The sequence below is a fragment of the Acanthochromis polyacanthus genome, chromosome 9, assembly GCF_021347895.1.
Source record: "Acanthochromis polyacanthus isolate Apoly-LR-REF ecotype Palm Island chromosome 9, KAUST_Apoly_ChrSc, whole genome shotgun sequence".
Taxonomy (NCBI): domain Eukaryota; kingdom Metazoa; phylum Chordata; class Actinopteri; family Pomacentridae; genus Acanthochromis; species Acanthochromis polyacanthus.
This window is the reverse complement of record NC_067121.1, coordinates 37,588,276-37,616,169: the sequence shown is the minus strand read 5'-3', so window position 1 is coordinate 37,616,169 and position 27,894 is coordinate 37,588,276. Positions and strand designations below refer to the sequence as shown.

Genomic DNA, 27,894 nt, shown 5'->3' with positions numbered 1-27,894 from the left:
ATTTTTTCCCCACATTTTCAAACTTTAAAACGGGTTAAGCTCTTTCATCATTTTGTTTCTCCTCTCTCTGCTTCCAGAAGTCTTCAGAGAGACAAACCTCTGTATCTGAGCTAATCTCAGGACCAAACGACACCAAACGTCTCCACTTCTACTGCCACACCTCCAAACCTCCGGCCTCGCCTCTCCAACCTGAACCCCACTGAGAGCCGTGGACCTCCAGACCACCTCCACCTGAACCGGACCCGAGTTCAGCACTTAAAAACCCCAGCAGTCGAGTCATTTCTGTGTATTACTACTATCTCTTTAAGGTACAACAGTGTTAAGAGCTGACGGGAGCGTCTGTTATCCGCTGTATCTTTTCTACCTGTGAGGGAGGTCATGCTGATGGGTGTAAATACTCCAACCTCCGTCTACTTTCCTGTCTGCTCTGAAAACGACGTCACGTCTAGTTCCTGGTTTTGTAAGGATGGTGTTTGCCATCAGCTCCGTGTAAATTGCTGTAACATAACTGTTTGAGTTGTCAGTTTAAACCCGACTGATTTGCGTTTCTTTGACCTCATAGTTGCCGTGTTTTTCTACAGCCAAAACCGGAAGAACACAGCGCAAAACCAAATACTACACAAATTGTGTTTTTCCCCTCCGGCTCTTTAATCACAAGAGTCTTCGATTTGATGAGTGAGGAGACGGAAAACCTTCAGCGATTCTCTTAAACGCAGTGATAAAGAGTGAAATCCGGCTGCTTTATTCAGCTGAAGACAAATGAGAGGAAGGTGTGGGGCGGCACGCAGAGCTGTTTGTCTGTTTAACCAGGCAGCGGCTGTGAATAATTGTGTACGATTAAAGAACTTTCATTGTTCTCTTAAAGAAGCCCGATGTATTTTAGTCCTTGAAATAATAAAAATGTCAAACAGTTGTTTGGTGGAGGAAAAAAAAAAAAAAAGACACAAAAATAGTCCTTTGTACGATGACGGCTCCTCCTCCTGGCATATGTCTGTTGCTGATATTGATTTGGATCCAAACTGTGTGAGTGTGTGAAGTGTTAATGAGAAGCAGAGTGCTTGATTGGGTTGCATGGTCTCTTTTATCATCTCTTTTTCTCTCTGTGCACAGAGGCTATTTAAGAAACTATAACTGTTGCTGGGTTGGCTGTGTTTTAATGTTGTTTTTTTTTAATCAAATCAAGTTTTGTTTTAGTGCTAATGATGATGATGAGGGACGTATCTCTCTCGCTCTGTATCTCTTTGTATTAATGTGGTTTTTTTGGCAGATGAAAGGACTCTGGGCAACAACAACCATGAAGATTTTCTTATTTTTAGATTCTAATAATGTGTTTGAGAATAAAGTCAGCGCTGCATTGATGTGCAGTCATTACTCCAAACCCTGCCTCTTTCATGTTGTTTATTTCTGAACGCTCGGTGACAGCTGCTTTAATTAACTGCACATAATAATGTACACCTTTACCACTCCTGTGACACACCACACCTCTTTGTCTCTGTCTTGGCCTTTGCATTTATGCAAAGTAGCTTGCAATCGCAAAACAAATGCCTTTGAAGTCTTGGAAAATATGTATTTTTAACCTACGCTGGTTCAAATAGTAAATCTTATTGCAGTGCTTCTTGTTTTTTAGTTCTCAAACTTTGTGGCTCAGATAGAAATTTCACTTTGTCTCATACCTGCAAACTCCATGGTTTCCATTATTAGAGTTTTTATGCGTGGGGTCATCGAACAGGAATCACAAGTCGGTACCGAGTCGTACATTTGTGAAGCAGAGTGTTAAAGAGGTTGTCGAATGTTGTCCCACAGAAGGTCTCGGTGAAGTTGGTGGACGTTTTGGCATGTTGGACTTTTGCAGGACCCCATAGGTGTTGGTTTGCAGGTTGTGGTAGGACTGGAACATTTTCAGCTGCTACAGAAGGACAGGCCGTACTTCAGCAACATGAGGACACGTTGTTTGGTTGAAATGTCAAGTGATGGCGACGAATGAACGGGATGGCCATGAGAACGATGAGGGCTTCCTCTCGATATCGTACAGCATTGCCATTGATGAATGCAAATGTATTCTTTGTTCATGGCACTTTCCTGCTGACGCCATCTCTCTCTGTACAACACATAGCATTCCAGAGTATTCAAAAGACCCTCATAAATCTCTTTGGTGTCCATCAACAGGAAGTGGTCGCCCACTGGAGTTGAGTATCGTTCCTTTAAGGCCTTGGTGTGGGTCACAAGATTACAAACCAGCTTATCAGATGATTTCTCACAGGTTGAGTCAAATATTCTCTGGTTGTTTACTCCAACAACTTCATCAGCATCTCTGGAGTCGATTGCAAGCGTATTCTCAGATAAACAAGGTGGATGGTCTTCAGTCGTGGCGGATTATCGGTCGTACCGTGCCGTTTGAAATGATTTCTTCGATAACGAATGGTGGAGTTGTGCACGTTAAAGTTTCGAGCTAATCACATGTCGGCCTTCTGTTCCTGCTTTTTGTCGCCGGTGGGCATCATGTCATATAATCATTGTTCAAAGACGTTTGTGTGATCGTCTCACTGTCTGATCATTGTCCTTTAAAGTCGCATCTGACCAACCAATGGATAAACTCAGTGGTTCAGAATTTGTCACAAGTTTGACGCAGAAACTTTTCATGTACAGCTGGCTAAAATACACCATTTTCTAGCCAAACAACTTTTTATTTTAGTCAGAAAATAAGATGGTTACATGCTGCATTTATTTTATTGTTCAGCACTTTAGAGGCAAGGATGGGTGGATGGATGGATGAAGTATCATTTGCTCTTATTATTAAGGAATGATGGATGGATGGACAGATTGACTGATGGATAGATGCTTTATTAATCCTGAGGGACCAGCACTGAATTAAGACGTAGAACCTTCACCTGATTGGACGAGGCATCTCTCTCAGCTCCACTTAATAAGATCAGGATCCTCTCTGAAGAGCTGGTGATGTGTTTATGATTTGAACATGATTTATTCGACCACGGGTCATCGGTGCGATCATCACCAATAACCCCCCAGATGATTAATAATCAATTCAGCTCCATCTGGGCACTAATGTGGCGTAATGAGAGACTTTCAGAGATCAGGAGATATTGGCTCTGACAAATCATTTCTATATATTTCCATTTTTTTTCCCTCCTGTGGGTGTGGGGGACAGTGGGAGCTTTCTCAGCCCACCAGGCGTTTCTTCTCCTGCATTCAGCATTTGCATTTCACTCAGATGCCTGCAGACACAGTTACATTAACGGCAACAATACGAGGTGTCAGCGGTGAAGTCCAGTTATTACTGCAGGCTGGTATTAGTCAATCTTATGACTCCTTTCTGTTCTTTGTTTATGCTGCTTGAACGTCTTTTCTTACAAGAATCATGTTTTGCCAACAAAATGTGTCGTGAGTTAAAAACCTTTATTCTGGACCGTTTGGATTTCCTGCTTCTTCCAGCTGACATTTTGCTGTTTTAGAAGATGATATCAAATGTCAAGAACTGGTTAGATTCTATTCTGTCAGCCTTCCTGGAATAAATTAGCCTTTTTGTAAAATAATGAGTTTGGATTGTTCACACAGCTCCGTAACTCTATTAAACAGATTAGCTATTTTCCTCCTCTGCTGTAATTACATTTTGTCTCCATTTCAGTTTTGTCCCAGCAATAAATCAAAAGCACATTTGCGCTGAAGAGCCGGCTGATTGTTGGAGTGTCAGCAGGTACATACTGCCCCCTACTGACCACAGCACAGACCTGCAACCAGCTCAGATCCATAGATTTCACACTTCCTGGTGTTGTTGTAGAGCCCACAAATCAGTCTCTGTGTGTTAGTGTTCTAATAATTGATAATTGAACTGAATTGATGCAACAAAAAAGCCTCAAAATGATAAATTATGAATATAAGAGCCAATAACAGAGCAGAGATCCCGCAGCTGAGGCCTTTTAAAGCTGCACATATCAGTATTTTCTACTAAAAATTAGGATAAAATGCAATTAAGCTAGTATTTTAGCCCTTTTCTGGTTGTTGGTTTTTCATTTGTTTTGATCCTGGTATTGCGTCAGTTTTGTTAGCATATACACCAATAAGCGAATGCAGTTTGACCCCTGCTCCCTAATATGTCTTTGAAGATGTCCTGTGGTGTCATGTAGCAGATCTTTAAAACCATAGAAGCTGTTGGGTTGGAGCCTCCGTGGATCAGAATTGTTCCAGATCATCGTCTAGCTATGTGGTCGTAAAGATTTAGCTCCACTTTTCCTGCATTCACGCATTGCATTCACTTAGCGTCTAATATCACAAACCTTGATATGCAGCGAGATAATCAACATTATGAGCTACTTGATGGAAAAATAGGAAGAACAACGATGGTGGCAGTTTTAGAGTGAAGAAAATACAAAGTCAGATGTTTTTCAAAAAAAATTTTAACTATTTTTCTGGAGTTTGTGATAATTTTATTTCAGGTCATCATCATATTTTCTCAATTGAAATATTTTTCTCTGCTGCCAATACTATAAGCTTTGATTTCAGACAATAACCACAGAGGGTGATTTATTTTGAGCTTTAAATAATGTAGAGTTTTATTTACAGAGTTGTCCACCAACATGAGGTCAGACTACTGCTTTTTTTTGTCCTATTAAAAAAAGATTTTTGTCTTTTATTCAAGTCATTTTAGTAGATGTTTAGAATGGCATTTCGTAAAGTTGTGTCTGTGTGTGTTTTATTTTGAAGGGACAGATATCATGTGACTTGTATCACATGACTGCTTAATGAATTTTAAATGCAACACCTGTTTCCATTGAACTCAACACCCTGATGAGAACTCTTGGAGTTGAAACACGTTGGTTTATTCATGTATTATGAAGGATTTTCAGATTTAAACTTCTCGTGGCTTGGATGCTATTTGAACTCCCAACTAATATTAAGGACTTCTCACTTCGCTTTACTGATTAATATTCCTTTTCTGACCTCTGATGGTCAGCACGGCAGATACATGAGCGTAAAATGTCTCCTCCAGGATCTAATTTTATTGCATGGCAACACAACGAATAAGAGAGTGACGTGGAAGGCTTGGTCAGCGGTGAAACGGATCACAGTGACTCATGGTGCGGACAGTAGAGGTTTGGTGTAAACTTAACCCTCTGTAGACGGTGTTTAGAGGTCGGCTGTGTGAAACCAAACACACTGCAAACAACCGTCGTGGTGCCAAAACCGAAACACAATCCAGCACTGAAACACAGAAACCTTAGTAACCTGCTGCAATCTGCACAGACTCGGTTAGTTTCCTCTTCAGAACACCCAAACATGATTTTAAACAAATGTAGTCATTGTCTTTCTTTTAACTGCTCTTTAAATTTTGTTGCGGTTTGCCACGTTAAGTGTTCGTGTTTCTGTACTATGCTGTCGGGCTGAATTTACTGCAAAAGTTATCACAATATACAATGTATGCACAATAAAGTAATAACAAAAATCCATTTTAGTCTCTTTGGACAGTTTTACACCTTCCCAAAAACAAACACCAACTGACCAAACAACTGCACATTAAGGTCTATTTAGCAGCAGCTCTGTAGCTTTTAATCACATTCACATGATCTTGGTTAAAAAAATAGTTTGAATAAGATCGTGGATTTAAGAAAAATTAGTGTTCTTTATCTGATCCAAAGCTTTGGTGTATCCACTGAACTAATGTTAGCTGAAGATGTATTAACATGGAGAAGAAGTTCATGAAGCACTAAAGGAGTGTGTTTCCATGACAACATCTGTGGATGAAGATCACGTGGTATGACTGACAGCACCAGTAAAGCTGCTAAATGGATCTCATGGTAAGACTTTTTTTTTTTTTTTTTAGTTTAAAGCTGTTTCCCAGCTCATGAATGAACTTTGGAATTCAGAAACAACAGCAAGGATTTTTCCTCTTCTGCAGCTTTATAAAAATAAAACATAAACATTACATTTTGCGTCGGTTCATAACGTCACATTAACTATGTACAAGAACGACGGCGTCAGATTCAGCTGGAGCATCGTAAGTATCTGATGTTACACTTTGTTCTTTACAAATCTACCAAAACAACACTTTAACCTGAGCTGCTAGCGTATTTTCCTCTCCAGAGCGGTGGGAGGTCGGCTGGACGTCTTCTCTGGAATCACCAGCCTCAGTTTCCTCCGTGGGGAGGAGCCTCCTTCCTCGGACAGATACTCCTGCTGCAGCAGAGTGGCTGCAGCTCCTGTGGATGATCCACTCCGTGTGGACAAAGTGGACGTTACACCAGATGCCTCCACTGCAGCTCCTTCAGTTAGAGCCACAACCCCAGTTGATGTACCCACTGTGGACCCAGCAAAGATCTGCCCGGTGTCTGTCTGACTGTTGTTGTTTGACATATTCTCCACCGTGGTCGCTGGTTCCAGATTCAGAGGAGTCACCACGGACGTTTCATTCTGATCTTGGACGGGCAGGCTCTCTTTGGTGGAGGGTGGTTGAGATTCAGTGGGTAGCTGATGTGGTGTAACTGGTCCTGGTGCTGGATCGGGCTTTAGTCTGGGTACAAGAGGAGAGCTGTCGGTAGACATCTGGCTCCGAGAGACGGACTGGATGGGATTTACAGCTGGGTTTGCTGCTAGAGCAGTTGCATGGACAGAACTTGCTTGCAAAGGGTTAGTATGCACAGCATTAGCTTGAAGAGGCGGACCAGAGGACATGACTCCTACTGCAGCTGGTCGGCTGTCTGGGGCACCACCTGGAGCCAAACTGGGCCCACTGAGGGCTATACCTGGACTGCTGGGGAACAGTGCGGTAGATCCTGAGGCCATGTTGTTGTTGAGCAGAAAGTTCCCTCCTTGGAGAGAGAGGCTGCTGCCGGTCAGCTGTGAGCCGGCAGAGCCCAGCAGGGAGAGGTTGGTAGTTCGACTTCTGTCAGCGGGTAAGAGGGAGACGGGATGCTGGGAGGGAAGTTGAGTGATTCCAGCTGCCTGATACTGAACATTCTGAAGATTTTGTGGCTGTCCAGTGACAGAAGTAGTGGCTGATGTGGCGCCAGCATCGGCAGGTTGGGAGTTCTCCGGCTGTTTATTCAGGTCGTCTTCGGTTCTTTCCTGGCCGCCTTGCTCACCTTTGGAAGTTGCTTTTTTCTGCTTAGAGGTTTTGTCTTTCTGTCCACCTTCTATCGCACCATCTTTAGTCAATCCTTCCGTCTTGGAGGACTTGCTGCCCCTCTTTGCTTTCTTTCCTTTACCTTCCCTCTCCTCTCTTTCTTTTCCTTCCCGTTTTTTCTCTTTACTTTTCCTGGGGCTGCTTTTCTCCGAGTGCCGCTGCTCGTTTTTCCTCTTGGGATGGACTTTGCTTTTTCGTAGTGGGTTCAAGTTTAGTTTAACCTTCAGTAGTCGGCTGGATTGGGCTTTGTGTTGCCTCTCTTTTTCCTTCTCTCTGTCTCTGGAGGTTTTCCCGTCCGTCTTGTCTTCAACGCGACTGCTTCCTTGTTCGAGGGTTCTCGCCAGATCGAATGTTACGTTTCTTGTTTCCCTTCTCGACTCAGCGTTCTTCACCATGTCAAAGTGGTGGCTAACATTCCTTCCACTGTCATTCTGTCGGTGTTGAGGAGGGAAACCATCAAACATTGCAGAGTCTCTTGGATTGGGTTGAATCCTGCCATGTCTCATGTTCTGATCTGGTGGTCTATATGTCCTGTGGCAGCTCTCACAGTGCAAACTCTCAAATCCTCGGCTCTTTGCTTCCACATCAGTCCTGTGATTGTCCATGTCTCTTAAAGTCTTGTAGGAAGGCAGGTTTTCTGTTCTCTGAATGAAGGTTTCTCTCTGTGGATTGGAGGATGAGGTCATATTGCCACGAGGAGGAAACTTGTCGGAAGCATCCCTGTTCAAGACACCTTGCTGAAACGCCGTCCTCCTCCTCTCTTCCTCCATCATCATCCTCGCTCTCCTTCTTTCTCGGTCCTCTTCTGTTTCCATCCCTCCATTCATCCTGTTGTCTCTTCTCATTGGGTTCATCCTCGACCCGTTGGTGCTGCAGTTAGGACACCTTAAATAGCCGCTATTCTCATCAGCTCTGGACCTAAACTGGCCAACATCATTCATTGCATCTAACATCATTGTTTCCTTGTTGGCCTGTAAGAAAACATCCCTCCTGCCCTCAACAGCATCGAGATGATTTACATGGTTCACTACGGTGCTGCTTCTTTCTTCTTCCCCTTTCAGCCTTTGACTTTGCTTCCGTTTCTTCTTTCGAGACACTTGATAGTAGATCAGAACCACCAGCAGGGTCAAGCCAACGCCACCTGAAGCACAGGAGGACAGGAATACAGCCATGGCCATAAGTTTGGACACAAGTACCATGACGCTTGTGAATCTTAGAAAATACCACAAAATTGTCACTTACAATACAGTACACAACTCCTGAGAACTATATTAAGTTTCATATTAAAAAAAAAATCAAAAGAGTTTGGTGTCATTTTGTTATTCTTACCAAATTCGGTTGTGAAAGTACTGCATTTTTTTTGTTATTTTCTTCTGATATTATGTTTTGGGAACAAAGTTTTTCCAATTGTTGGAATTTATTGATAATATTATATCCCTTGTTGATTTGTTGACTAATTAAACTGGTGCTGTCAAAAAATATTAGTTATGTTCTGTAATAGACATCAAAACAGACATAGTAAGTCATGCTGTGTCCAACCTTATGGCCATGGCTGTATATGGGTATTCACATTCATCTCTACCCTTCATAGACTGCATTAAGTATCTCAAAACCTGCATTCTTTGTGGTGACCAGCAGGGGGCCAGAAGTCAGCATTTCATATAAGTCTACAAGAAAATGACCCTACTTCTGCCTTGGTTTGTTACCTCAATAAGGATTCTCCTAATAAATGTATGGTCTTCTTTGTTAGTTTTAAGTCTCCTCCGATACGACATAAAGTTCATTTTGCATAATATGGTTCCATTTTGAATAAAATAGACAATAAAACAGGTATATTTCAGGGCAGGTCTGCTGCGATCGACCGGTACACAACGCGCAGTGTCCTTTTGCATCACAATAAACTGAATTTTACAAAAATGGCAATCAGAAGACCATACATTACAACAATGAAGTCAGTAAAACACATTTTCAACTAAATTTCATCAAAGGAACAGTCTGATGGATTTTATCTTGGGTTTGACACTGGAAATTCAAACTGGAGAATTCTACTATGTTAATTCTGTTCAAACATCTAAATCTTCAGAAACTACACAGGACAAAAAGCAGGTTGGGTAAGTGATTCAGTTTGTCTGTCAAATTTCTATGCAGTTACTGTCCAAGCCATTTAGCATGCTAAATGGGGTTCAGTAAATTAGCAAAATTTGGTAAGCTGGTGTGTTGTATAAACCAATTTGTATGCTACAAGCTAGCATCCTTGCTAGTTCACCAACTAGATTGTTGAGAAGTTAAATAATGTGTGTCCCATCGTAGATTTCTTTTCCATTGTTGCTAATGAATAAACTATTACTATAGCAATATAGACTGTATGTAAAGGATGGATGTAGCCTCTATGGTGCCATCTACTGGTTGATGGAAGAACTGAAGAGGGAACCTACTTTTTCATAAATGGATATAGTATTTGTTATGCTTCATTTCTGATGCATTAAATTAGGTAGAAAGATATTTAGACTTCAGGGGTTAATTCATTAGTGACTTGGCACAGCAGGATTAATCTAATTAAACCATTTTTCTTGTCATTGTGTTGTGGATCAACCTCACCGATGAAGCAGATGACGGCAGTGATGGCCAGATCTCGAGCGTACAGTTGAGGCGTCACGCTGCCTCTCGTCTCTACCTGCACTGTGATGTTCTGATTGGACGGGACGCAGTTGGCATCGGTCAGCTCCAGAACCGTGGATACAGCCGGATTATCAGCACTCACACAAACCATCCTCCGGCCGTTATACAGAGTCTGAACGCAGCAAGAAGAGACACGTTAGCTTAAAGACTGATTCATAACATCTACCTACAGAGCTGCAGGAGTCATAATTTCCAGTCATTATTACTCTATTGTGCGACTATTCCTTCGTTAATTCCTCTTAATGCAACAGTTTCTGAGAACAGGTGAATGTGAATTTGCAAAGGTTGACGATGAACTCCTTCACCTTGTCGGGTTGTTGCATGAAGGTGGACAGGAAAGCAGCCAAGTCCAGCAGCTGACAGGAGCAGTTCCACGAGTTCAGGTCCAGGTTGAGGTTGGTCAGTAAGGTGAGGTAGGAAAAATCCTCGACGGGAGCAGAACTCAGGCGGTTTCTGGAAAGATCCAGAGTCTTCAGGCTCACCAACCCACGGAAACTAAGATGGCAAGAAAGGATTGTACCTATATTATGAGCTTTGTCACAATAAAGAACTAACAAAACAGTTGTAGAAAGGATTGAATAATCACACTAACCTGTTTTTGTCCATATGCTGGATCAGATTATCTGACAGATCCAGAGTCTCCAGATCTCTGAGGTCATTCAGAGGAAAAGAACCAGAGTCCAAACTGGTCAGCAGGTTTCCCTCCAGTTTTAGGCTCCGCAGAGCCTTTATACCCCCAAACCATCCGGCCTGGATCTGCACAGCAACAGGAAAATTCGTAAGAATCCAAATTCAGTCTGACAGTGCACTTAAAGTCATGACATGCCGGGTTCTGCTTAAAGTTTTGCATTAAAAGGGTGATTTTCTTGCCACTTTCCCCTTAGGGTTTGCTCTGAGGGTTCAGGCATAAGGGCTCTGGAAAGGGTCTTGAGACAATTGTAATTGTAATTGGTGCTATATAAATAAAACTGAATTGAATTGATGTACAGCATAAAGTCAGGAACAAAAGTTTACATACATTTGTATAGAGCATATATAAAGTAATGCTTTTTCTTGAGTTTCTGTTGACTTGTATGACTGAATTTTCTATGATGGATTCATTATAATTTATGATAGGCCTTAACTTGTGGACGGCTGCTAAAAGTATTCTTGACCAGTGATCCTGATATATCTCTAGAAGACCTAATAAATCTGTGAAAGAACCAAAATGCATGACTGTTGTTTTTGTGTTTGTGTTTCAATGAGTCCATCAATTAAAATTCAGAGCTCTAGAAGGAGGAGGAGCCTGCTGTGGTATTCATGATCTTTACACATGTATGTAACCTTTTGTTCACAGCTGTGTGACATATCCTTTAAAATCAGCATCTTCTGACTGCTTCTTACTCCTCTGTTAATCTCATCCAACCAATATTAAAACCATCTTAAAGCTCCCACAGATTTCCCCCAGCAGATGTACCCACCATGCTGATGAGGTTGTGTCCCAGGGCGAGGACCTGCAGCTGGGTCAGGTTGATCAGAGCTCCACCTTGCAGAGCCTGGCTGGTCAGGAGGTTGTGGTCCAGCAGCAGAGTGTGGAGGAAGGGCAGCTTTCTGAAGGACTCTTCACTGAGCTCTGAGATCCGGTTATTACTGAGACCTGGACGGCAGACAGGTGAACAAATTCAACATATTAAAGCCACAATCAGTAACATGTTTGACTCTGACGCTCTCCCGCTGAGAATATCAGATCATAATGTGAAAGAAGTGCAGGATGCAGCTGACCTCCTGCTACCTGAACCTGAAAGAGAATTAACAGAATGGAGCAGATTTTTATTTTTTATTTTTTTGCTTTACCCTTCCTGCCATCTGCCATTGCTTAATACTTGGTGTTTTAGGGCAGTTTTGTGCTAAAACCGTCTGGCAGATTTACCAAGTGGCTCATAATTTAAAGAGCAACTCTGCACTTGATCTCGTACGAAGAGTTTTCCATCGCTGACCTCTGTGGGTTAAAGGATTGCTGTACGGCACAGTTCTCAGAAGGAGCACTGACTGAAGACTGAAGGCCTGGGTGTAGCTCCTCTTTAGGATCTTTTCTTTATCAGATGATGAAACACTACAGACAAACTTGTTTTTTCATGCATTGGTCAATTTTAAGATTTGATGTAGAAGATCTTGGGATGTTTTCTCACCGAACGTCTTTTTTTTGAGTCTCCTAAAGAGAAAACCTCAAAAATACACATCAGGATTTATATGTTAATACATTTTGTTACTGAATTACTGACTCTTTAATAGGATAAAACCTAATTTACACAGCTATGCATAACATTTTGGAAAACTTGGAATACAGACAAAAAAATGCTAATGTTAGTAATCAGCTGGGAGTGTTTAATTTGTGATGTGTATTAGGTTAAATTTGTTCCTTTAAATAATGATTTTCTGTTAAAATGTTTGGAATTTTTTACAATATATGTCTTTAAAGGCTGTTTTCTCAAAATTAGTTTTGCTATCAGCAACTTCAGCAGCTCTTCCACACAGTGAACCTTCCAGTTTCATCCCAATCTACGAGCATATTCTGAAATAAAGTAGAACCTGTCCTACAAGTTTTGACAGGGGGTGTATTTCATCATATGGATGTGATCAGGGCAGGACTCTGATCATACATGTAAAGTTTCAGGCAGATTGGAGCATGTTCAGGGCATTTACACAGCATTTGAAATTTCATGGAGAAGGATCAAAATTCCAGAGGCCGCCACGGACACGCCCTTTGACTTTGGAAAAAGATTTTAATAACTTTGGATCATTAAGGCCTCCTGTATGTACTGGCCCAATTTGAGGTGAATTGGAGTTTCACCCTAGGAGGAGTTCGCTCTAGAAAAAAATGGAAAATGAGCAAAATCTGACATTCAACGCAAAATAGTTCACTTCCTGTTGGGTTTGGAATGTGGCTGTCACTGACTTTTTTGTTCAGCCTGATGTGCTGCATATGTGTACCAAATTTGGTAGATACACCCCCTGTCAAAAGCTGTAGGACAGGTTCTACTTTATTTGAATGAGAAAGTGTCCTAAAACTATTACCTCATTTATGTAGCCTAGCCGCGCTAGACAACCCACGGCAACGAATTTAATTCTCTGCCAGGGTGGGTCTAGTTACCCTCCATAAGGCTCGAGGTTGGATGCTCCTAAAACTGGCCGGACCAATCACCATGAAGTGTAGAGTCAGAAGGCGGGCGTAACGAAGTGACGACAGAGGCGTGACGATTCTGACAGAAACAACCGGAAACAACTAGCCTAGCCACGCTAGACAACCCACGGCAACGAATTTAATTCTCTGTCAGGGTCGACAACAAAAACGACAACAGTCGTTGAGCTCCATTAGCACCGACTCTGAATAATCTTTCTGTTAACATGTCTGTAATATACTTGAGCTTCACCCATTGACTGTATAAATAAGGCTTCACCGAACTACCGCATCCTCTGATTTCCGGCGCTCTAGGAGCCTATTCGTTGTGCTGATTGGTTGTATACCTACCCAATTGCTGCAGAGTGATTTGATAGACAACCTTTTAGCCCGCCTCCCTCCCTGTCGAGCGTGCCTAGACCCTTGTGTCTTCAGAGCATGGGTCTAGCGCGGCTAGGCTAGCATTTATGTATTTCAGCGCCTAATTTCAGAAAATTGCTTAGAGGGGATATGTAGATGGAATTAGAGCTATAGTTTACTGTAAAATGTACATTTGTCCTGACTTATGACTGTAGAAATCATGATCCCTAATATTTACTTTTAAATAACGGCTTTCAATTAAAATGGGTGGGATATCTTGCAAAATTTGTTTCTGATCCCCGTCAGCACCACTTACACACACCAACCTTTGCAGTTTTATCTCCATCTGATGTTTTTTTTACATCTCTGTTCTTGAATCATTCATAGTCTAATTTATAGAACTTTAATTCTCCCAAAACGTGGCAAAAATTCAGTTTTTTTTTCTCGCCGTCGATTGTACGTTCTCATTTATTGAGTGCTGAAGAGAGACATCCAGAAGGGTTATGTAGATGGAATGAGAGGTGTAGTAAACATGAATATGGATCCACGCTGTGCTGACCTATGACAGTGATGTTGCTGAGGTCAGACAGGGAGGCCGGTTGGACTGTAGAGATGAAGCCTTCAGTGAGCAGCAGAGCCTGAGTGGAATCTGGAGCATCTGTTAACACAAACACACACAGCAGCAGCACATCAGGCTTCAGAGGTCAAACCGCTTGAGACTACATCCCAGCTTTATATTACGCTGTGCTAGAGGCTCGTATCTTCAGTTTAACTCAGTGGAAAACATTTACACAGGTTCATTTGTCGTATTACTGCATTACAGCACCCATAAAAGGTATTCACCCCCTTCAGTATTGAATCCTGGTCAATTTAACTTGGCTTTTTTGATGAGAAGTAAATAAAAGTATTCATCCCCGTTCAACTGGCTCACCTAATTCAACACAGGTGCAGACAAAAAGTTGTACAGTTAGTAAAATGGAGATGAACTGAGTGCCCTGAATGTGTCTGAGGTGATTGTAGTATAAAGACTCCTCTATCTAGAAGGTCCAGTCACTAGTCTATCAGTACTTCTGGTTGTAAATACAGCACGAAGACAAGAGAACTCTCTCCAAAGAGCTGTGAAAAGACTACTGAAAAACAGAAGTCGGAGGATGGATACAAATTAGTTTCCAAATGGCTGAATATACCTTAAATTGGAGTTAAATTAAACATTAAGGAATGGAATGAATGTGTAAATCTGCCTACAGCATTTACGACAATTATCGTGAAAGAAAGAGACTAGCGAGAGAGGCCACCAAGACACCTATGACTCCTCTGAAGCTTCAGAAACTGAGATGGAAAACACTGTAAATACAACCACTGCTGCTTGTTCAAAATCTAATCACTTGGTCCTTGTGTCATTTATGAACTTCCCTGAAAGTTTCGTCCAAATCTCTTTGTCCGTTTTTGAGTAATGTCACTAACAGACAGACAGACGTATGTCAATCGTCACCAATGTCTCCAAGAGAAAAGTTATTCAGGCAAAGATTTGTTTTCAAGAGAAACCAGGCCTTGAAGCATCCATTCAAAGCTACACAGAGATGGTGTAAAAACAATAAGGTAACTATTTAGGAGTCACCGAGTCAGAACCCAGATCTCCATTTACTAAATACTGACCACTGATGCCGTGTGTTTTACCTATAATGTGAGCCAGTCTTTGACAGATGACAGCATCCTCAGAACAAACCACACAGGAAGCAGGACATGGAGACGCTCGCTGGGCTGTGATGACTGGCAGCAGCAACATCAGCCAAACACCTGGAGACAGAAACCTCCTGACTGCCTGATGGTGACGTATTTATCTGGTAAGTGTGATGGAAACCCGCTGATTTAAACTCACTGGTCATGATGTGTTACAGTGGAGGCAGCATGGTGATGAGGTGGCATCTCTTCTACAGAGCTGTAACCTGATTCAGCTTCATCATCATCACCATCATCATCTGTTTGGCCTGTGAAGACACGTTGTCATAGAAACACGATAGTCACATCAGTTTGAATGGGAACAAGTGAAAATGAAAATGAACGAAGCGATGAAAAATACAGAGATGTGTTTGAACTGTGCTTGCAGATTGTTTCTAAATTGAAAACTCTGGCATGACCAGAACAAAATCATCATCATCACAGCAATGATGTCAGTGCAGTTTCTCCTGTAAATGTAACCAATATAGAGCAACTTCAACGAACGTAGAGCAACTTTAACTCATTTTAGAGCAACTTCAACTAACATAGAGCAACTTTAACTCATTTTAGAGCAACTTCAACTAACGTAGAGCAACTTTAGCTCATTTTAGAGCAAATTTAATTAAAATAAAGCAACTTTAACTCATTTTAGAGCAACGTTAACTCATTTAGAACAACTTTATATAGAGAAACTTCAACTAATACCAAGCAACTTTAATTCATTTTTGAGTGACTTTAATTACGGTAATATAGAGCATTTTTAACTAATCTGGAGCAACTGTAATTCATTTAGAGCTACTTTAAATAATATAAAGCAACTATAACTAATGTAGAGCAACTTGAATTAATATCGAGCAACTTTAATTCATATTTGAGCTACTTTAATAAATATAAAGCAACTTTAGCTAATTTAGAGCAACTTTAACTAATATGGAGCAACTTTAGCTAATTTAGAGCAACTTTAACTAATATGGAGCAACTTTAGCTAATTTAGAGCAACTTTAACTAATATGGAGCAACTTTAGCTAACATAGAGCAACTTTAGCTCATTTTAGGGTAACTTTACCTAATGTAGAGCAACTTTAGCTAATGTAGAGCAACTTTAGCTAATACAGAGCAACTTTAACTGATGTAGAGCAACTTTTATTCATGTATACTACCATTCCAAAGTTTTGGATCACTTAGAAATGTCTTTATTTTGGAAAGAAAAGCAGCTTTCTCCAGTGAAGATAGCATTAAATGAATCAGAAGTCCAATCTAAATGACTTTTCTAGCTGTAAACATCTGATGTTTAATGGAATATCTCCATAGGGGTACAGAGGAACATTTCCAGCAACCATCACTCCTGTGTTCTAATGCTACATTGTGTTAGCTAATGGTGTTGAAAGGCTCATTGATGATTAGAAAACCCTTGTGCAGTTATGTTATCACATGGACAAAAGTGGGAGTTCTCATGGAAAACATGGAATTATCTGGGTGACCTCACACTTTTGAACAGTAGCGTACGAGTTTTGCTTCAGACTGTTATACACGTGTTGGTAAATGTGTGCCTGATGTGACACTTTGCTCTGGTTGCTAGGCAAACAAACAATGATGAGTGTGTTGGCAACGCACCTGTGTGATTGTTTGCGTTTCATCGGGGAGGTGGAGGTTCTCCCCAGAGGATGCTGACTGATGGATGACAGCCAAAGAGGCCGATCACGTTTCTGCCCAAGCTCTTTTGCTAATGGACTTTTCCTCTGGTGAGGCTTTGATGGACAAATGTGAGTTTCTACACAAAACCCATGAACCAGAGCGGCTCACCAACCACAGAACAGTGTCATTCCAAAGTACAGTGGTTTTACTTTTATTTTTATTTGGTGATTTCAGCGTATTGGTGTCAACATGAAGGGATTAGCTGACAACAGGCCTCCCTGCTTGTCCTACCACATGTAGGAGGATGAAACCCACACTGGCAGCATTGTTTGTCGTCTTTGTGGTCATTTTGCACCTCTTGGTAGCCATTGTGTCTCTTTCAGTGGTCATTTTCAGTTTCTTTGTGGTCATTTTGTTGTTTTGGGTGTCTTAGCAGTGGGTCTCTGTAATATTTGAAGTCATTGTACGTAGTTGTTTTTGCACATCTTCAGTCATGAGTCATCTTGAAAGCTTCAGTCAGTTGTTTTGTCTCTATTTGTTTGTAGTTTGTCTGTTTTTGATTATTTACTACATGCAGTTGTTTTGTGTCTGTTTGTGGCGCTTCTCTTTCTAGTTGTTTCACACTTAGATGGAGTTGTTTCGTGTCTCTTTGTGGTAGTTTTTTGTCTTTTAGTAGCTGTTTCCTGTGTCTTTGTAGTCGTTTTGCATCTCAAGGTGGTTGTTTTTGTCTCTCTGTAGTTTTTTTGGCACTTAAATATAGTTTTATTGTCTCTTTGTAGCTGTTTTCAATCTCTTTTTAGTTGTTTTTGTGCCTATTTGTAGTTGTTTCTAGCTGTTTGTAGTTTTTTCTTGTCTCGATGTAGTTTCTTGTAGTTGTATTTTGGGCTCCTTTGTTGTTGTTTCATGTCTGTCATTGTTTTGCTTCTCTTTGTACCTGTTTTTGTGTCACATTGTAGTTTTATTTTCTCTCTTTGTTGCTATTTTATGTCTCTTTGTAGTTGTTTTGTATTTCTTTGTAGCTGTTTTGTGTCTCTTTGTAGTTATTTTGTGTTTTTTGTAGCTATTTTATGTCTCTTTGTTGTTGTTTTGTGTCTCTTTGAAGTTGTTTTGTGTCTCTTTGTAGTTATTTTATGTCTCTTTGTAGTTGCTTTGTATTTCTTTGTAGCTGTTTTGTGTCTCTTTGTAGTTATTTTCTGTTTTTTGTAGCTATTTTATGTCTCTTTGTAGTTGTTTTGTGTCTCTTTGTAGTTATTTTATGTCTCTTTGCAGTTGTTTTTGCTCATGGTACATCAGAGTCCAAATTCTGATAATGGTATAATGTTACTGAATGTGGGGTTCAGCTGAACATGGCACTAATTTAATTTACTTATTCAAAGTTTTTTTTTTCCAATATTCTGCGGTGTTGACTGTTGCCTGTAGTTCTTCAGTGTTTTTTTTGCTTTTGGATGGTTTAGATCATGGTAGACTTAACCTCTACTGTGAAGCTGCAGGTCTGCTTTATTCTAGTTATTCTTATTTTCATTGAGCACAAATTGACCTGAAGATTTAACCAAACAACTTCAACATAAATAGAAAATGTACAGTATACACTTGCTCATGCACTTATTTAATTATATGGTCATCTGGGGATTTTAGCAGCAAGCAAATTTGCAAATAATGACATTAGTAAAAAGTTGTTTTAATAGCAGAGCAGAGAGCGGTTTAGTTTGCCTGGCTGGTAAAGCAGCTTTGGTTTCCTTGTCAGCTGTTTTAATGAGCTGCTGCTAATGAACTGCTAATTTGCCAAACAATTGCATTAGTGTAACTTTCACTGAAGCCCTTCAGGGAGTGTTCCACGAGCTGTGTTATTTCTGTGTTAGTTTTGGAATAATTCAAAACTGTCTGAGCAACCTGTGAATCAGATTCATTCAAGCTGCTATTTGACTTCTTCCCAGCATCACCTACAGATGTTCAGTCACCTCCTGCTTATAACTGAGACCGTTACATCAAAAGTACAAACCAAAGACAGATTATTCTTGTCTGGTTTTAGTTTCTGAACGTCCGTATTCTTCACTAAACTGAGCCACTAACACTCAGATCACCATGAAAGACAATTTAAAAACACATGAACGTACCTGCTGAACAGAACCCAGAGGTCCACCCCCGCTGACGACATGGTACAGTCCACTCTCTTATTAATCCATATGTATCATCAGCAGCTCTATTTACTGATTAAACTCCCATCACTGACTGGCTGCTACAGCGCAGTAGCATGTTCTGAGTGTACGAGTGTCTCTGGCTTCGGTTACCAGGCTGTCTCCTGAGCATGCTCAGTAGAGCCGGCTGTCACCTGAGATGCACAGATGTCACGTCTGACTCGGTTTCCTGAGTCCAGTATGAGCCTTGAACTTCCCTCTTTAAGCTTTGTCCTTTTTTACCCTTAAATGCCAGAAAGTGTGATAGGATTGCCACTAAAAGAATCCAAAAACATGCACTTTTAAAATTAGTTTATTTTATTTTCAAAGCGAGAATATGTTGCATAGTATCAATTGTGTCTTTAAAACCAAAGAGAAAATGAAATAAATAGATAAATAATATGAGTTTACGTTGAGTTATTGTGCCCGTTACTAATTAGCACACAGCTAACATTTTGTATTTTTCTGAATAAACAAACTCTTATTAATGACAGGAATCAAAAATTTGCTCAAAGATGCTTTACTTTTCCAGAATATACCATTTTTATTCAGAAAATTCAGCATTTTAACCCAATTTTCTTGTTTACATTCAACAATTCAAGCGATTATGTCACTACCAGTCAAACTAAAAAAGTAGAAAAATTAGTGCAAATGGAAATTATTTTGGCACTTTTATGATGAAATTCGAATCAATGTGCAATAAAACTGAACTTTAATGAGCAGAGTCAAAAATGAAAGGTACGTTTTCCATGTTGTGTCATTTTTAGCTGTTTATTAATCCGTTTACAAGCTAAATGTGCGTTCAAACATTGATTTTTAGAGTATTTTCATGTCTAAATGTCTTTTCTCTTTCAGAAAAAGCAAACATAATTTTGATAATTCATTTTTAACTTTATCTAATCTAACATGACTTGGGTGCTGGCCAGCCCTGCTCTTGACCGAATAACAAAGTAGCAGGTGTGCACTTGGCTTTCAGCTGCCAAAAACGTTATTTACATTTCCAAAAGATGGCGGTTAATATTTAATATCTTTCATTTGAACCTTGTCCTCATCTTTACAGGTCAAACCAAGCAGATAAGGGAAGCTAACAGTCCTCTCCTGCTCCTTATCGTAACACTTTGTCTCCATATCACACTGGAATAGTTAAATGCTAACGGAATCCATTTAGCATATCCTGTGTGGAGATAGATCTCAGGGGCTATTAAAGATAAAAGCCTCAAATACATCACTGGACAAGAAGATGCAATCTCTGAATATTAGTGGGGTTTTTTTCAAACAATCATTGCATTTGTTTCTGTGGTTCGACTGGTCACGCCTGCTCAACCACCTCAGAAAGTTCATAATTTTTCATTTTGTGATGGAGTATTATTGAATATTTAAAAGTATTCCATGTTTTGTTTTGCATAACTGTGATATTAAATCTACACATGGCTCAAAAAGTATCACTACCAGACTTCTGCATGATCAATATTTTTGTTCATATGTGTTCAAAGATGGAACTCTGACGGCTTCATGTTTCAACTCCTCCATGATCAGAGACTGTTTGATGTAATTGTCCAATATCACATGACAGTATGACAAAAAAAAACCTGTGAAAACTTCAGGCTTTTATCCTAAGTAGCTTCTGAGAAAATGTTGCTCATACAGATATCAATCTGTGGGTCAACGGGCAACTTTTATAAAAAAAAAAAAAAAAATGTCAGAAAGTTTTGATAAATCAAGCAAAAAAAATGTATAAATAGCTTTATCAATGTAAATATTTTCTGCTATGAAAAATTCAAGCAAACAAACAGAAATTATTGAAAAAATGTGATTCATTGAAATGGAATGACCTTCATGTCAGCATATACATTTATCCCCAAAAGTAAACTATAGGATTGTGTGTAAGTGCAATTTTCCTCTTTACTGCAGTAACGTGCAAATGTGATTTGAATTAAAGATGTTACACCTGAGTGTAGCACATGAATTAGTTGTGTTGCTCCATCTCTGTGACCTCAGACCTGAAGCATGCTGCTGTCATCACATAGTCAGGACGATTTTCCCAGCAGCCCCAGAGGACTCGATGATGTCTTTGTGGGCCTGGGCGGCTTTGTCCAGCGGATACTTGGAACCGACGACTGGTCGCAGCCAACCAGCCTCCATCCCTGCAAAGAGCTGCGCTGCACACTGCCTGTTCTGCTCCTGGGAGACGAATGAGACGGAAAAATGACAAAAATGGAAAATTATTCTCCATTATTTGAACTGACAAATACAGCGATTTTCATTACATACAGTAACACAAGTGTGGCATTTCTTGTGACGTCAGTGTTTCGTACCGGTGTAGCAAAGGCAAGGACCACTCCCATGATGCAACTCTCTTTAACCATAGTGTCTCTGGGATTGATCTCGACTGAACCTCTGGAACCAACAACCTGCAGAGACACGAGAAACGGAAACATAAGTTTAGACTGTTCACCTTCGTGTCGTCCTGCGGGTCAAAACTGACCCGGTTTAAAGTTTGAAAATGTAGGAAAAAAATATATGTCCACAGTGAAGCTTCTGATGTCCACATTTTCAACATTTTTGGGAAATTTTTGAACATTTTTTGGTAGAAAAAAGAAATGCTAAAAATGTTTCATAAGAACATTCACAAAAAAATCTTTACTTTCTGATCCAAATACTTTTGATAAACTTCTGAACTAGCTGTCGATGAACTAAAACGAGGACAGATTCAGCAGCTTTCTTCTCGTCTCAAATGCTTTCAGAAACAGTTTTTGCAGAACAGTTTTCGTACTAAAATGCTGGTCTGACGTTTCTCTGCTGATTCACTCTTTATCGCGGCTGGCAAACAGACTTTAGGCTCATTACAGCCACTGACTGGGGCAATTAAATGTGTTGTTATTTTTAAATGTTACTTTTTCTGGAACTAATTAGACGGAATTAATGCGCTGAAGTCCCAGCCCTAGTAAAAAAGCATCTGTGGAATTTTATGGCCTTACTGTTTCACATTTTAGCTCACCTACAGTCAACTACCCTTTGAGCCACATGTCCTGATTGAATGCCATGATGAGAAAAAACTTAACATTTCAGGCTTTCATCTTTAATAGTTCCTAAGACATTATCACTCAAACACGGCTTCGAATTTATATGCAAGAAAAAAAATGATAAAAGTGGGTCTACAGGCAGTTTATAAAAACATTTTATCTCTGAAAGTACTTAATGTACCAAGTTAAAACTGCATAAACATCTGTATACATATCTATAGTTATAATATCCGGTGAGTCAGAGATGGACGCGCAGAAACTGTTTTTAAAATCTGACGATCTGACCTGGAATGACCCATGGTGGTTCTGTCAATAATGAACAACTTTAAGCATTCATTCTCTTATCTGAGAGTAGGCTGTAGTTTACAGACAACAGCCCTACTGACCGTCACACGTCCTTCTTGGGCCAACATCTGCAGGTCTTTACTCAGGTTCACGTTTGCCAGCATCTCCACAATCACATCCACACCTTTGCCATCTGTGGCTGCCTGGAAAACACAAACACAGAGTCCATTTTTCTGTAAAAAAAAACTGTTTTAAAGCTCCTTTCCTGCCTGCTGACCCTCCTGCTGTGTATGTGTGTGTGTGCGTGGTTACCATGATTTTATCAGTGTATCCTTCTTCTTTGTGATTGAAAGCCAGATGGGCTCCGTTGTTGGTAATCAGCTTCATCCCGTCTGGAGTTCCTGCTGATCCCAGAACTTTGAGGCCCATAGAACGAGCGAGCTGGCAGGCAGCAATTCCAACCTGTGTGATGAAGAAAACATTGGATTTTAGAGCACATAGTTATGGTTAAAGGACCTGGATTGGACCTGGACAATGTATATATGTAAAACATATGTTTATAACAGAAACAGTGACGTGACACAGCTCGGGGCGGCTGTGGCTCAGGTGGTAGAGCGGGTCGTCCAATGATCCTTCAATGATCGGCGGTTCGATTCCCACTCTAACCTAGTCATGTACTGTTGTGTCCTTGGGCAAGACACTTTTCCCGCCTTGCCTCCAGTGCTGCTCTCACACTGGTGTGTGAATGTTGGTGGTGGTCAGAGGGGCCGTAGGCGTGGACTGGTAGCCACACTTCCCTCAGTCTGCCCCAGGGCAGCTGTGGCTACAAATGTAGCTTACCACCACCAGAGTGAGAATGTGTGAGTGAATGAATAATGGATCCATTGTGAAGCGCTTTGAGTGCCCAGAAAAGCGCTATATAAATCTATCCACTATTATTATTATTACAGCTCAGAGTACTCGGTCTTCTTGGAGTCTCTGGGTAGTGACCTTGAAGGGGTATCGCCTGGGGACAACGTGCTTCTCCTGGGTGGAAGAACGGCTGGCCTAATCTGAACCCAAGCGTTGTTTTGTCATTGGACTTCAATGCTATTCATGAACTGGCAATAACAAAGACCATGCTCAAGTGGCTCAGAAGTGTACCTGGTACCAGAGCACCTTAGGTTGATAATCAACTTTGTAGTCGAGTCATCAGACCTGTGGCCGTATGTCTCGAGAGGTGCAGAGCTGTCAACAGATCACCACCTGGTGGTGAGTTGGCTCTGATGGCGGAGTAGACTGTTGGACAGACCTGAGAACCCAAGCGTGTAGTGAGGGTGAGCTGGGAATCTCTGGTGGAGGACCCTGTCTGTGGGGTTTTCAACTAACACCTCCGGAAGAGTTTCTCCTACATCCTCGGGGAGGGTGGGGACATGGAGTCTGAGTGGGCCATGTTCAAAGCCTCCATTGCTGAAGCAGCTGATAGGAGATGTGAGCAGAAGTTCACTGGCGTCTGTTGTAGCGGCAATGCAAAAACCCGCTGGTGGACACAGCGGTGAAGGAAGGCTGAAGACCTTTCTGGCCTGATTGACTCAGAGGTCTCCTGAAGCAGCAGACAAGTATCATTTGTCCAAAAGGGATTTGGTACCGGGCTCGTTGTTAGGAGTCATTTGTTCCCTATACAGCCAAAGTGAAAGCTGTGTTTGCGTTCTAAAGTCAGACTTGGCCAGGGCTGCCCCTCGTCTCCGATCATGTTTACGGTGTTCATTGACAGGATACACAGACAAAGAAAACGTCAAACATGTCTCACCCCTCCACTGGCTCCATGGATGAGGACGGTTTCTCCAGCGGTGGCACGAGCTCTACACAACACGGCAGGTAACAGAAAAAACATCCACTTTAGGTACAAAAGTAAGAGACTGGAGTGTGGTTTACTTGTGCCAACATTATTATTTTGACATAATACATCATGTCTGTTCCCGTTTTCTTTTATCATTAATTGTTTGTCTTGTTTTACTACTATTAATAATGACAACAAAAGTAGCTTTGACACTTTTGAAGACCTACACACTTTCCTTCTGCAGCTCATCAGACTGATCTTTATAATCTGTTTTATTTCCTCCTGAACAGATGTGACCTTACTTGTGAACCAGAGCTCTGTAGGCGGTGAAATATGGGATCCCAATGGCTGCTCCCTGAGAGAAGTCTAAAGCATCAGGCAGCTTGTGAACGCAGTCCTCAGCAGCGACTGTGTATTCTGCATAACCTCCAGACTCAGTGCCTGTGGTGAAAACACGATCACCGTCCTGGAAAACACACACAGAGCAGCTGATTTAACAGTCATCTAGCTGCTTATCAAACAAAAAACACAATTTCCTGAGCTTGAATTTTGATTTAAAACAAAAAAAAGTTGTAAATATTCAAACCTAGCCTCTGTGAAGCTAATCTGGATAATCTACATTTCAATCACATGCCCTGACATGCAAACATTGTTTTATTCTCTGACCTTCACTGCAGTGACTCCTTCTCCAACAGACTCCACCACTCCTGCTGCGTCGCTGCCCGGTGTGTACGGCAGGGCGGGTTTCCGGGCGTAAGTTCCAGACCGGATGTAAGTTTCCACAGGATTCACTCCACAGGCATGAACACGAATCAACACCTACAGCAGAGACACCGAGGAAAAGACAGATACAGCTGAAATGGCTGCATGATTAAAACAGACTGCACACACATGAAGATAATAAAGATTTTAAGAGCATATTAAATCAAAGACAAAACAACAAACTCTAACTTTGAATGCATTTACTGGACTCTCTAAATCAATTCTGTTACCTGTATAAATGAAAACATGCTGCAGTTTTGCATCTTTATAACCAAAACTTTCACTATGTTGGCTTAAAAATGAAACCATTTTGCAAGTTTGAGCACAGGTTGAGTCAGAACTACACCCCCTGTCAAAAGTTTTGAGACGGGTTCTAATTTATTTGAATGAGAAAGTGTCTCAAAACTTTCGACAGGGGGTGTACATGACTGATTGTTTTAATGCATATTTACATTTACATAGACGAAAACATGCACATGGCTGAGTTGTTTTAAATGCATCATAAAGCAGACCCTAATAATCTGTGCTGATGAAGTAAATGCGCATATTTTCAAAATGTACTTGACTTCTCATTGATTTAAAAAGAATTAGTCTGAAAGCAAAATTGAATTTTTGATTTTTTAAATTTGGTTCTTTGACAACACATGACATGTTCAGCAGTAATTTATGTCAGTTGTATTTTACTGGCAATATTTAGAGTTCCTATATCTATTTTACAGCCAGTACACACAGTAGAGTGCCCTCTGAAAGTATTCAGAGTGAAAACAATGTTTTTACTGCTTCAGGCTTTTAAATCAAAACAAGACCAAGTGGCTTCTCACATTTATTTCATGTTATTTAGACCAAAATCCTTTGTAAGAACATCCAATAGTATGCTAGCATTACTGTCAAGATGCATTTCAGGTTGGATGAGACTGTATTTGTGTCTAAAATGTGCACGATAGACCAATCATGATGACCACCTGTCTAATATTGTGTTGGTCATCTTTATTGCTGCTAAATCTCCTCTGACCCAGTGGGGCATGGACTCAGGACCTCTAGGGATGTCCTGTGGACTTTGTGGGGACCTACCTAGATCAGGCTGATCCTGGTACATCCCACACATGCTCAGTAAGATCTGCATCTGGGGAGTGTGGAACCCAGGAGAACACTTTAGCTCTGTTGTGTTCCCCGGCTCACTCCTGAGCAGTTTTTGTGGTGTGTTGGGGTGCATTGTCCGGCTGAAGGTGGAAACTGGCATCAAGAACTGCTGTTAACATGAGATGAGGGGGTGGAGGGTTGCTTTACCCGCAATGTTTAAGTGGTACGTTCGAGGTTTCTCAGCAGAACGTTTTATTGTAACAAGATGATCGATGTTTTTCACTTCATCTGTCAGTGGTCAGAATGTTGTGGCTGATGGGTGTATTTGGTATGTGCACTACTGCATACATATATGTAGTAGTGCACATGCACATATAAAAAATACAGGCCTTGTTTCTCATTCTGTGTTAAGTTGTATTTCGGGAAGCACGACAATATTTATTACTGTTATCAGACTCATACTCAACGTTGTGTCAACAGAGATTGACCTACATTTCTTTATTGGTGAGCCTATTATTACATTTATTACATGGTTGTATTAACCCTGTAAAACCAACTGTTGCAACAATACATCAGTTTTTTATTATTATTATTTGTGTCTGAAAAAATATATATGTAAGGTTAGGTGTTGTATCTGTTCCACATCTGGAATGAAGGTGGGGTTTTAAATGCTCACAGGGTCTAAGGATCAGACTAATTCCTGGGTAGGTTTTCTGTGGGTCAGACGAGGAAGAATCTCGGATGTCAATGAAATCACAATGTGAGGGATAACCTCCTTAAACAGTGTTCATTTTTGACAGTATGGTCAATATTTGTGCAATACTTCAGTCACTGAAATAGGAAATGATCTTATAAGATGCATTTTACATTGTTTTTTTTTGCACAAAGTTACTTTTTTATGATGAATAAATCTTTATAATTGTTCCCCTCATGGCCAGTTAAAAAATAGTATCTGCAAATTATTGTTATTGTTGTTATTATACTGCAATTATACTTTTTTAAAATTATTTTTTCAAAAATACCAGTGCGATTTTGCACTTTTTTTTCTCCAACAGCACGATTTGCACAATATTGTCCTTATTCTTCTTAAATATAATGTGTGAGCTACTCAACACCGTGAATAAAGTTTCTATCTATGCATTAAAACCCTAAACTTGGCCTGAGTCTGATCAGCGGGTGTCTCACCTTTCCCTGTCCGGGCTGAGGGACGCTCACACCGGACGCCACTTTAAGGACTGACGGGGCTCCGAACTCGCTGACCCGGATGGCTCTCATCATTCTGCTGCCCGACATGTCTGCACCCAAACACAAACTCCACACACACGGTTGGAAACTTCACTTTCACTCTAACTCACTTACGCACCTCCTTTTATGCCTCTTCGTCTTCTCCTATTGAATTTTTGACTTCCGGTTCCGGTTTTGTTTCGGCGCCCTCTGCTGGTCGGTTTGTAAATGGTCTTAGAGACGACTCCCACCTTTGGATCTGCATTATCCTCCAGTTTTTAAATCATCGCCCCACCAACGATTCAATGACAAAAGTTTATTTTAAATATATATTTAATTTTGCTTTTGTATATATATTTTTGTATAGTGGCCAATGTGATTGTAAAATGCCATTATGTAGTTTAACACAATCGTTGACTTACTACCTGTCAAAGTCACTTTAAATCATGGTGCCTTGAAATGTATAAAGATTGTATATTGACCTTTAATGCACTTAATATTTCTGTAGATTTTAAAATTGGATTTTTTTTTTACAGAATTGCACAACAAGTTTTTCAGAGTATACACTAAGCTTTAATGTTGTTAATCTGTCTGTCTGGCCTTTATGTTATTTCTACGTATTGTTTTATGTAAGTTGGTGAATACTTGAATTTCCCTTGGGATTAGTAAAGTATCCATCTATCTATCTGTCTATCTGTCTGTCTGTCTGTCTGTCAGTCAAGAGATGTCAGAGCTCATTTTCAGGACTGTGGTTGCAGGACCCTTGTTTTCTACTCAGCAGGATGAGGACTGAATTGACTAACATCTATAGCCAGGATGGACAAGAATCACAACATGAATAC

The 27,894-nt window shown here is 40.6% G+C and overlaps 3 protein-coding genes across 3 annotated transcripts in view; 1 reads left to right on the top strand and 2 right to left on the bottom strand.

Moving 5' to 3' along the window:
- Positions 1-1,378, top strand: part of tox (thymocyte selection-associated high mobility group box) — a 66,893-nt gene extending 65,515 nt beyond the window's left edge. Inside the window, 1 exon segment of the mRNA XM_022213682.2 lies at positions 78-1,378. Coding sequence (XP_022069374.2) covers positions 78-114 — 37 coding nt within the window. The 3' untranslated portion in view covers positions 115-1,378.
- Positions 1,379-5,000: 3,622 nt separating this feature from the next.
- Positions 5,001-15,625, bottom strand: lrrc53 (leucine rich repeat containing 53). Its single transcript, XM_022213689.2, has 8 exons — positions 15,211-15,625; positions 15,009-15,128; positions 13,891-13,989; positions 11,275-11,450; positions 10,407-10,570; positions 10,120-10,309; positions 9,734-9,926; positions 5,001-8,276 (listed from the first exon to the last, which is right to left on the bottom strand). Exons 1-8 carry the CDS (start codon positions 15,215-15,217, stop codon positions 6,076-6,078), a joined length of 3,150 nt encoding a protein of 1,049 aa, XP_022069381.2. The 5' UTR covers positions 15,218-15,625; the 3' UTR covers positions 5,001-6,075.
- Positions 15,626-19,363: 3,738 nt separating this feature from the next.
- Positions 19,364-27,250, bottom strand: LOC110964842 (quinone oxidoreductase-like). Its single transcript, XM_022213681.2, has 8 exons — positions 27,014-27,250; positions 24,653-24,805; positions 24,289-24,452; positions 23,957-24,008; positions 22,480-22,629; positions 22,269-22,370; positions 21,175-21,270; positions 19,364-21,040 (listed from the first exon to the last, which is right to left on the bottom strand). Exons 1-8 carry the CDS (start codon positions 27,119-27,121, stop codon positions 20,879-20,881), a joined length of 987 nt encoding a protein of 328 aa, XP_022069373.1. The 5' UTR covers positions 27,122-27,250; the 3' UTR covers positions 19,364-20,878.
- Positions 27,251-27,894: the final 644 nt, after the last annotated feature.

Excerpts from the sequence above, each read along its gene's own strand:
- lrrc53 (XM_022213689.2), bottom strand. Across the intron at positions 13,990-15,008 it reads AAGACTGGCTCACATTATAG|ATGCTCCAGATTCCACTCAG; the intron begins GTAAAACACACG and ends TTGTGTTAACAG. Across the intron at positions 11,451-13,890 it reads CAGCAACATCACTGTCATAG|GTCTCAGTAATAACCGGATC; the intron begins GTCAGCACAGCG and ends TCTGCCGTCCAG.
- LOC110964842 (XM_022213681.2), bottom strand. The coding sequence starts at position 27,121 with ATGTCGGGCAGCAGAATGATGAGAGCCATCCGGGTCAGCGAGTTCGGA. Across the intron at positions 22,371-22,479 it reads GATACACTGATAAAATCATG|GCAGCCACAGATGGCAAAGG; the intron begins GTAACCACGCAC and ends TGTGTTTTCCAG. Across the intron at positions 21,271-22,268 it reads CCCAAGAAGGACGTGTGACG|GTTGTTGGTTCCAGAGGTTC; the intron begins GTCAGTAGGGCT and ends GTGTCTCTGCAG.